The sequence below is a fragment of the Salvelinus sp. IW2-2015 genome, linkage group LG15 (assembly GCF_002910315.2).
Source record: "Salvelinus sp. IW2-2015 linkage group LG15, ASM291031v2, whole genome shotgun sequence".
Classification (NCBI taxonomy): Eukaryota; Metazoa; Chordata; class Actinopteri; order Salmoniformes; family Salmonidae; genus Salvelinus; species Salvelinus sp. IW2-2015.
The window spans coordinates 64,225,862-64,236,109 of NC_036855.1; the positions used below are offsets into that span (position 1 = coordinate 64,225,862).

A 10,248-nucleotide genomic window follows, 5' to 3' on the forward strand; every position below is an offset into this window, starting at 1 on the left:
ATTCAAAGCTGAATTTTACTGCATGACCCGTATTACCCAGGCAAATGTCATCTACTAGACTCCATTTACTTATACTGTAGTTTGAGTTTTTTCCAACAGATTTCCATTCATTCTCCATGTCATGTTTGCATGCATGTAGGCATGTTATGTGTGAGTGTTGACACATAACAGTATGTTTGTGCATGATCTAATGCATGTGTGTTACTACTGTTACTGTACGACTATGGAGGTCTGACCCTGATGGGGCTGGTTGGGTGTGGTGGTGTGGCAGGACTCGATGGGCCGGCGTCCTTCCAGGAAGAGGGCCAGATCCAGATCATGACGGTGGGTCACTGGGCCGTGGAGGAGGGGAGTGAGGGAGATGCTGTGATCAGTGCTCAGCCACAGGGCAAGCAGGACCTGAGGGTCACCATGCTTAAGAAAGGTATCAATACATATAGGCCTATCCCTGGCCTCRAGCCTGATCTGTGTACATGTACAGTCCCTCTGTGGCTTCGATTGGTCTGAAACACAGGTCAGAGAGTGATTGGCACTTGTCCTCTCCAATCATGCAGTGATTGGTCTGAGATTATGAGATTGTGGGGACCTTGGATTTATTATACAGTAAGAKCTGTCAAATACAGCTCTTCTTTCCCCTGAGATCTTTGCCAACTGAACAATAACATCTAAGCCAACTAAACAGTAACATCATGCTTATTACATCATGAATAACACCTTACTTAAAACATCAACAGTACTCCACTTGTTTTGTCCCTCCTGGTAAATAGGTTTCCAGTTTCCACCACCTTTTGATAGCTGAAAACATACTGTACAGTGACAGATAKATTTTTCTTAAAAATTGTCATGGGCAACCAACCAATTCAGGAAGCAGCAGGTATACTATGACCTGAGGCTTATGTTGTAATGCTTTTAGTGAGCACGCTACAGGTGTGTATTGGCAGCTTTTCATGGTTCTTTCCCTGTTGGAGAGAGAGCCTCATACAGTTCAGACTCTACCCAGAACACTACCCTGCCTTTAGACAGTAGTGTATCCAAACCTCTCCATGAACTGATGTTTCAGAACAGGCGTATGTGTCTATGTTCCTGTGTGTTGTGTCTTTGTGTACAGTGCTTGGTGTATGGTGCAGCATGCATTTACAGTTCTGTTATTATTCAAACAGCATTACTAGGAGCACGACAATGCCATTACATTATGTATTTTCTGTTTGAAGGTATTTCTAGTAGTATGAACTTTGACGAAGAGGAGGATGACGAGGATGAAGTCAGTTCCAGTTCCTCTCAGCTCAACAGTAACACACGGCCAGGCTCTGCRACCAGCAAGAAGTCCTGCAAGGTACACCATRTGATGCTCTGTGGTCATCTATTGATTCCTGACTCTTGGATGGAGCTTTTACTTTACACACAGTGTGCACTAATGCACCCTCTATTTGCTTTGTTCCTCTGRTCAGCGGGGCTCAGCCATTAGTCCATTTGGGGAATGACGATGGAGCAGTTTTGTGTTTTGGGCTACATTATGATCAACCTATTCCTCTTGTGTATCTTTATTATTGTCATTTGCACTGTAGTTTGTTGATACATGGAAGCAGCCCAGACATCTTCTGATGTGAATAGTTTTACCCAATGGAAATGGGAGTTTTTTCCCTGGATCTCAGAACCTAAGCAGTCTCATGAATCCATCTGAGAGGGGAAATTGGAACTTTTGTATATCAAACTGCCTCTCTGAATCATGTCCTTGCTGAACTCTTTGGTAGCTGAATATAATATTCCGGTTGGCATGGCTTTCAATCATGCAGATGACATACCCTGGCCCTTTGGCCCCCTGGCAGTTTTGAAATGCTATTTAAWATACCCCCCTGAAAAGACAAATGACAGTCCASTACGTCTTAGGTTAGCTCTGGTATTTCTGACTTGTCATCATCTGTCATATGCCGAAATAACTGCTGATTTATTATTTGTATGAATATTTTAAACCTGCAGGAAATGTGGTGTGAGAACATGCTATTTTTCTTTGCTGTTTCCTCTCCTGCCATCTGACTCAGAGGTAGAGCTAGTCAGAGGAGGCGGTGGGCTGTGTAGTCTCCTGTGGTTCGAGGAGGTTGAGGGGAAGTGACTCCTTAGTGTACTGTGGGCTTTAGAGAGGCACCTGACATCAGGAGTGACATTAGAAGCTACCCTGAGCACCTGACCATGTCACCAAGCTGCTGAGACACAGTCTGTCTGTTACTACAAGTTTGGTTGTTAATCATGTCTCCTCGCTGCCTGGTCCTTCCATGTGGATCTAACCCCCTGTTGAAACCCAGATGGTGTCTACACAGCCTCATGGTTTTAAACACAACGTGCTAATGTAGTTTCAGTCCCCAATGGATGTTTTATAATAACCATTACCGTTTTATAATGGAAGGGAAGCAGAACAGCCGAAGGTCCGGTAATCTGATGTTTTGAACGGGGTGTGGGCTGATGGGCCGTCTATCTCTGTCCATCAGGAGGCAGCCTCAGCGTCCACCCCTCCCGTCAGTGAGCCMGCCATCGACGTGGACGACCTGGAGGAGTTCACCCTGAGACCAGCCCCTCAGGGGATCACAGTGAAGTGCAGGATCACCAGAGACAAGAAGGGCATGGACCGAGGCATGTACCCTACCTACTACCTCCACCTGGAGAGGGAGGATGGGAAGAAGGTGAGTGTGGAGCAGAAGGATAAATACTTATCACACTGACAGAACGCAAAGTGTGACCCTTTAGGGCAGGGCTGTTCAATGTCGGTCCTGGATGGCCAAAAAACGACTGCTTTTCATCCTCTCCTTCTAATAAGGGACTGATTTAGACCTAGGACACCAGGTTAGTGCAATTAACTACCAGGTTGAAACAAAAATCAGAAATGTTTCTGCCCTCCAGGACCAGAATTGAACAGCACTGCTTTAGGGCCACCATCCATCCTGACACCACTTGGCCCTCTGCCTATGAACAAAAACTGGTGTCAAATACCATCATGACACTATGAATTAGCACTACCAATCAACCGTGACAGGCTGTGAAATGAGTACATGCTTTGATTGTTTAGTGGAGCTGGTTAGATGAGGCTAATTTAGYTGTTGCAGSCTCAWGTCCCAGGGCTTATTGATGATGGTGTTGTTTCTGATGAAGTTGCTRTGCTAATTGGATTTGTTCTTGCCATAGGTGTTCCTGTTAGCTGGACGGAAGAGAAAGAAGAGCAAAACATCTAATTACCTCATCTCCATCGATCCCACTGATCTGTCTCGAGGGGGGGAGAGTTTCATCGGGAAGCTGAGGTGAGTGAGTCTGCTGCTGTTTCTTCTGACCACGMGGCTGCAGCTGCCATTTTCACAATAAWGAGCRCATCYTTATGGGAAATCCAGATTACCTTCCAAGAAACTGTGGAAGATGGTTGTTTCTCTTTCAGACTGTAGGCCTATGGGCAGAGGTATTACAACAATGTAGAGTAGAGCAAGCTACTGAGTGCATGCTCATACTTATTTGTCAARTCCATGGGATTCTCTAACCTTAAATATATTATGCAWGAAGGACGTTTGCCTTTTTGGAGTAGCTGAATGAATGTGCTGTTTGATATATGCTGTAATGAATTGGGGGCTATGCAGGCCCACACCTGGCTGCTCTCTTGGAGAAGACAAAGTAATTGGATTCATTACTTCCGTTTGAGCGCTCATTGTTGGGATGAGGAAGCYACACCTGCGTGTTGGCAGCCAGGGGGCCAGGGTCGATTAAAACAAGGACAGAGAGACCCTGTGGGCACACTGGAGAGGGGAGAGGGGCACTGCTGCAGCCTACACACCCTGGCAGACACTTCCTATAAGGATATGTGGGTGGGTCTGCACTGACTACAGTATGTCTACAGTGGCTTGTGAAAGTTTTCACCCCCCTTGGCACTTTTCCTATTTTGCTGCCTTACAACCTGGAATTAAAATGGATTTGGGGAGGGTTTGTATCATTTGATTTACACAACATGCCTACCACTTTGAAGATGCAAAATATGTTTTATTGTAAGACAAACAAGAAATAAGACCAAAAAAACAGAAAACTTGAGCGTGCATAACTATTCACCCCCCCCCAAAGTGAATACTTTGTAGAGCCACCTTTGCAGCAATTACAGCTGCCAAGTCTCTTGGGGTATGTCTCTATAAGCTTGGCACATCTAGCCACTGGGTTCTTTGCCCATTCTTCAAGGCAAAACTGCTCCAGCTCCTTCAAGTTGGATGGGTTCCTGCTGGTGTCCACAATCTTTAAGTCATACCACATATTCTCAATTGGATTGAGGTCTGGGCTTTGACTAGGCCATTCCAAGACATTTAAATGTTTCCCCTTAAACCACTCGAGTGTTGCTTTAGCAGTATGCTTAGGGTCATTGTCCTGCTGGAAGGTGAACCTCCGTTCCAGTCTCAAATCTCTGGAAGACTGAAACAGGTTTCCCTCAAGAATTTCCCTGTATTTAGCGCCATCCATCATTCCGTCAATTCTGACCAGTTTCCCAGTCCCTGCCGATGAAAAACATTCCCCCAGCATGATGCTGCCACCACCATGCTTCACTGTGGGGATAGTGTTCTTGGGGTGATGGGAGGTGTTGGGTTTGCACCAGACAGCATTTTCCTTGATGGCCAAAATTTTTGTCTCATCTGACTCAATTTTAGTCTCATCTGACCAGAGTACCTACTTCCATATGTTTGGGGAATCTCCCACATGCCTTTTGGCGAACACCAAACGTGATTGCTTATTTTTTTCTGAACACTCTAACAGTCTAACAGGTGCTTCTAACAGGTATTGACTCAGGGGTGTGAATATTTGTGTAAATTAGATATTTCTGTATTTTATTTTCAAAACATTTGCAAAGAAATCTGAAAACATTTTTACTTTGACATCATGGGGTATTGTGTGTAGATGGGTGAGAAAGAAAAAAAAACACAACAAAATATGGAGTAAGTAAAGGGGTATGAATACGTACTTTCTGTGACCAGATTTCACTGTGGGGGCTTATGTCAAATTTAACAGATTTTTTTTCTAATGAGCTCTTTTTATGCCCATTCACACGCTCTTAAGAATTAGCCCCACCCATCTCTTTTCACAGAATTCACATGTAAACTCATGGCCAGCAACCGTCAGCAMGGTTGACCCTCCATTATCTCAACCAATCATGACTAGCAAGGACGGATCCTGTCATTCTTATTTTTTTATTTAACCTTTATTTAACTAGGCAAGTCAGTTAAGAACAAATTCAATATAGCTCAGGGCTTTCTCCATAATCAAACATTTTTATTCATATTTACGGATCCTGTACAAGTTTGTGATTAAGGCACATGAAAGTTCACATGTTCAAGAAGGCATTTGTGCACAAAAACTCAACAAATGTTTTAAAACGGCCCTGCTGTGAAGTAGGAACTAGCCTCAAATGCCCCCGATCCTGTAACCAGTCACATATTGTCTGGGCCTGCTCACTGTCTGCGTTAGTATAGAATAGTGCCGGGGCTCCAGGCTTTGATTTCCAGGCAGGCAGTGACATCAGCGCTCCTTAGAGATAGCATCAGCTCTGCCACAGCACAGTGGCTCCACAGAGAGAGCCCCCCAGGTAGTCTAATCAAACATGGCCTGGCCACGCTCTTCATTAATCTGGTGTACTGGCTGCTTCTGCTGGTCGATAGGCTACGCTCCCCTCCGCGCCTCTCGTCCCTCTCGCTCCTCACGCCTCTATCATCACAGTAACACATGACTGATGGAGAGCTGGATTGAGATGAGCAGCTGACCTTTCACCTGCCACTTGTGAGAGTCATGGACAGGCCGCATAAATGAGCTCCTGACTTTTCAATTGACCTTTAAGAGCCGTCCAATCCMCCATTAGGGGCTCCAGTTGTGATTGAGGTAAAGGGATTAACAGAGATATGAGCCATTATTCAACCTAGCTGTGCAGACATCTCATCTAACCCTCTCCAACTGTTTATAGCCATYCAATTATTTATTTTGACAGCTAATAACGAAATAATGCAGTTTTAATTCATAAATTCAATTTACTATGGCAATAGTATAAATACCATGATTGCATGTACTGTAAGATATGATAAACACTAATTGTAATTTGAAATAATGAGATGGTGACTTTTGAACGACTAATGACTCAACCGTTTACCAAAAACAATGATGTTGTTGATGATGATGATGATGTAAACCATTTACATTGATTGCGCATCATGGSCTGGATACAAATGTATTGTTTTCTTAAGGTTGATTAGCAGAGCCATTTTCCTGCTCATTGAGTCTGATTTGAAGGATGGGCTCCAGGAGGTGGCTGATTAGGGATAATGGCCACTGCCTTCATCTGTCTCAATGGCTCCTTGTCCCTTTGGTATGGCATGGCATACTCTCCCAGTCCCTCTGTATCCTCATTGTGTTTTCTCTTCTCTACAGATCCAACCTCATGGGAACCAAGTTTACAGTGTATGACAGTGGACAGAACCCTGGGAAGACAACCTCCAGCCTAGAGGCTACTAWCCTGCGGCAGGAGCTGGCAGCTGTCTGCTATGTGAGTCCTCCTGTTGTCTATTACCCAGATACAAACAGGCAAACATTGAGCTACTCTAAGGCCCATAGATAATTAACGTTGCCTTAGTCTGGGGAAGACATGGACGTGTCAGACACAAATAAGAGAGGAGAGGCAAGCAAGGTCAAATCCATACACTGAATCCAGAGACCGCACACAGAGCACTACTCTCAGGCATTAGGACCAGCCCCCGTAGCCCCTTAATAACAGTYCCTTCATCTGGGGAGACATCTGTGTGTCAGACACAAATAATAGCAAATAAAAGAWAAGAGGCAAACCTGGATGAACCCATACAATGTCATGGGGTTAGTAGGCAAAGCCACAGAGCATTAGTGTTGGAACATGGGGACACCTAGTGCTCACATATAAATGGCAACGGTTTTGACCTGATACTTTATCAACGAGGACTCATACTGTGGTGGACATAGACTGGACCATAATATAAGTCCCCACTGTACTTATTTTTCAGGAAACCAATGTTTTAGGGTTCAAGGGACCTCGTAAAATGAGTGTCATCATTCCTGGAATGAACATGGACCATGAGAGAGTTGCCATCTGCCCACGGAATGTAAGTCAACAAAAATATTCTTAAATGTAGGTAGATTATGTTAGGGACTGGTGGTGGGGTTTCAGTTGGTTGCCTTGAGTAATGGTTCACCTGTCTGATCCTTTCACCTCAGGACCATGAGTCTTTGCTGGCGCGGTGGCAGAACAAGAGCACAGAAAGCGTGATCGAGCTTCACAACAAGACCCCCGTGTGGAACGACGACACGCAGTCCTACGTTCTCAACTTCCACGGCAGAGTCACTCAGGCCTCAGTCAAGAATTTCCAGATCATCCACGACAATGACCGTGAGCTCTCCAGATTCTTACTGCCTSCATGTCAAATACTTTGTGCATCCTATTCCCTAATCAGATGAAAAAGTGGTGCACTATATAGGGCAGGGATGGGCAACCGGCGGCGTGGCCCCCCTTTTGAAGGCCCTCTGATCAGTCGGGGTCTCAACTTACTGTTGCGAGTTAGAATAGTAGAATACACAAGTGTCATTTTGAAATGTGGTTGTGCATCAGCAGTTTTTCTCTTCTTATGTCAGTCACTGATAGTCAGTCAATTAGCCCATATCAACATTTTTGGGGGGATTGCTAAATTAGTATTGCGGCCAGCTATTGAATTACCGGCTGGAGGGCCCCCATTGATTTGGTTAGTCAGTCTCACTCAGATATCATATTAAAAACTGCAAACATTTCTCTCCACCCTATGTCAAACTGTGTAGAATTGTAGGAAATTAGCTGTAAAAAAGATAATTTTCCTCTCCACCCCATGGCAAAATATGTAGAATTGCAGCAATCTTGCTTTAACACTGCAACACTTTCTCTACAGCCAATGGCAACGTGTAGAATTGCATGAAATGAACTATAAAATGTAAAAATTATCTATTTTGTAGCCCTCACCCCCATCGAAGTTGCCTATCCCTGATATAGGGAATAGGGTGCCATTTGGTATGCAGACAAAGTACAGAGCACAGAGCACAGTGCACGGATAACAGCAGGCCTGTGTGTATTAACACACGTACTAATCTCTCATGTTATCCTATATTTATGTCATTCTCTGAATCTGGCATACCGGAGGGTTTTTATTCTCCATATTTTTACTTATTCAAGAAATATCTTTTCACTCACTTCTTTTAAAGTGATATTTTTAAGGTCTGAATCTTCTAATCTGTGTACGTCAAATAAATCAAATAAACTTTTGTTTGAGTAATGATAGTTTATATTGTTTTATGTAACTAAAAACCCACATTTATCAAGTTCTCACTTCTTTGTTTTCTGCTTCTTCCTKACCCCTTTAGCGGACTACATTGTGATGCAGTTTGGGAGGGTTGCGGAGGATGTATTCACCATGGACTATAACTACCCTATGTGTGCCCTCCAAGCCTTCGCCATTGCTCTCTCCAGCTTTGACAGCAAGCTGGCCTGTGAGTAGCAGCCATCCTCTCTCCTTTCCCTCCTGAGAAGCTACCTGCCCTACTGGATAAGCTACTCATGGGCCTCGCATTAGTCCACAGTCCCTCACCAAGGGCTGCAGTTAATCCCGGGTCACCATGGGACCCAACACTGTCCAGAATCCCCCTGGAATTTGCTTAAGCCGAGGATGGTGTGGCGGACACAACTGTCTGCAAGTGTGTCTGTGAGTGTGTGTATGTGTTCTGGTGCTCCTTAGGAACCTTTCAGTCTATTCTGGATAAGGATATGTCAATCAGTGGACAGGACAAGCACAAAGACTAATCCACTCTTGATCTTAATAGATCATGTTTTAAATTAAATATGTAACAATGAATTCTGTTACTTTATGTATCCGTTGTGGAATTCTAACATTTTTTAACCATTAATTACTTTTCAATGAATAACATTTATTCAACAACAAAAAAAACAAAAAACTGTTCATTCATGTTGAATGGTTGAAGAGTTCATCGTCGTAGTATTACACATGCCACCTTTAACTTATTCAATATTGGACTGGAAACCATTGGTTACAAATTAGACCCATTCAAGATTGAAACATAATTCAAAGATAAAGCTTCTAACAAATAACACTTTAACTTCATAACTGTCACTAATATACTTATTTGAACATCATAACATTCACATCCATGTATGTGTTTATATTGTTATTTATGTATTTATACATATCCATGACACAGGTAATCTGCCAAAATAAAGGAAACACCAACATAAAGTGTCTTAATAAGGGGTTGGGTCACCACGAGCCAGAACAGCTTCAATGCACCTTGGTATAGATTCTACAAGTGTCTGGAACGCTATTGGAGGGATGCGACACCATTCTTCCACAATAAATTCCATCATTGGGTGTTTTGTTGATGGTGGTGGAAAACACTGTCTCAGGCGCCGCTCCAGAATCTCCCATAAGTTTACAATTTGATTGAGATCTGGTGACTGAGAGACACACTCTTTTAAACCCCCTATACTTCTTTGAGACCCCTCTTTCAAAGTCACTGAGTTCTCTTCTAGCCATGGTAGCCAAAATAATGGGTAACTGGGCATTTTTATACATGACCCTAAGGATGATGGGATTAAATAACTGAGGAACCACACCTGTGTGGAAGCACCTGCTTTCATAATACTTTGTATCCTTAAGTTACTCAAGTGTTTTCTTTATTCTGGCAGTTACCTATATCTTGTTCTTAAGTGTGTCCATATCCTTAGTTTACACTCATTGAATCTTTGTTTTTGAGCCTGAAGCACACAACTTGATTGAAGGGAATATCTGTCATACCGACACATAGGATAAAAACAGATAGTCAATTGGACATGAACAGACCAGGTCAAGCCAAGGGCATGACACACAGTCCGTGCATCTTGTAAAACATATCACACTATCAAGTATGAGAATGTATAGGATGGTGCACTTTAACGATGTTTACAGTGTATGTGAAATAGCTGTACATATTGTGCCTTTGGAGACAAAATCCAATTTTATGCTTTAACTTTATCAGATGTTCTCTCTCTGAGACGGGACTTTGTAATGCACCTGACCTGTCTGAGCCTGGGTTTCTTTGTTCTGCCTGCTTCCTCTCCCACCCTCTACTAGAAAAACACTTCTTGAGGTGACGGGATTTGGTCCCTTTTCTGTTTGGTTATATCTGATTATATTATTTTCAGATGATGAA

At 43.4% G+C, this 10,248-nt stretch overlaps 1 protein-coding gene across 5 annotated transcripts in view; it reads left to right on the forward strand.

Moving 5' to 3' along the window:
• tub (TUB bipartite transcription factor) overlaps positions 1–10,047 on the forward strand; it is a 110,735-nt gene extending 100,688 nt beyond the window's left edge. For 4 of the 5 annotated variants that reach the window (XM_024003397.3, XM_024003399.2, XM_024003398.3 and 1 more), the window contains 8 exons: positions 272–424; positions 1,212–1,333; positions 2,484–2,675; positions 3,175–3,287; positions 6,427–6,541; positions 7,029–7,127; positions 7,240–7,411; positions 8,410–10,047. In XM_024003397.3, the coding sequence (XP_023859165.1) occupies positions 272–424; positions 1,212–1,333; positions 2,484–2,675; positions 3,175–3,287; positions 6,427–6,541; positions 7,029–7,127; positions 7,240–7,411; positions 8,410–8,543 (1,100 nt within the window). In that variant the 3' untranslated portion in view covers positions 8,544–10,047. The remainder of the gene's footprint in view (positions 1–271; positions 425–1,211; positions 1,334–2,483; positions 2,676–3,174; positions 3,288–6,426; positions 6,542–7,028; positions 7,128–7,239; positions 7,412–8,409) is intronic. The other variant, XM_024003400.2, reaches the window with a different exon arrangement.
• The last annotated feature ends 201 nt before the right edge of the window (positions 10,048–10,248 follow it).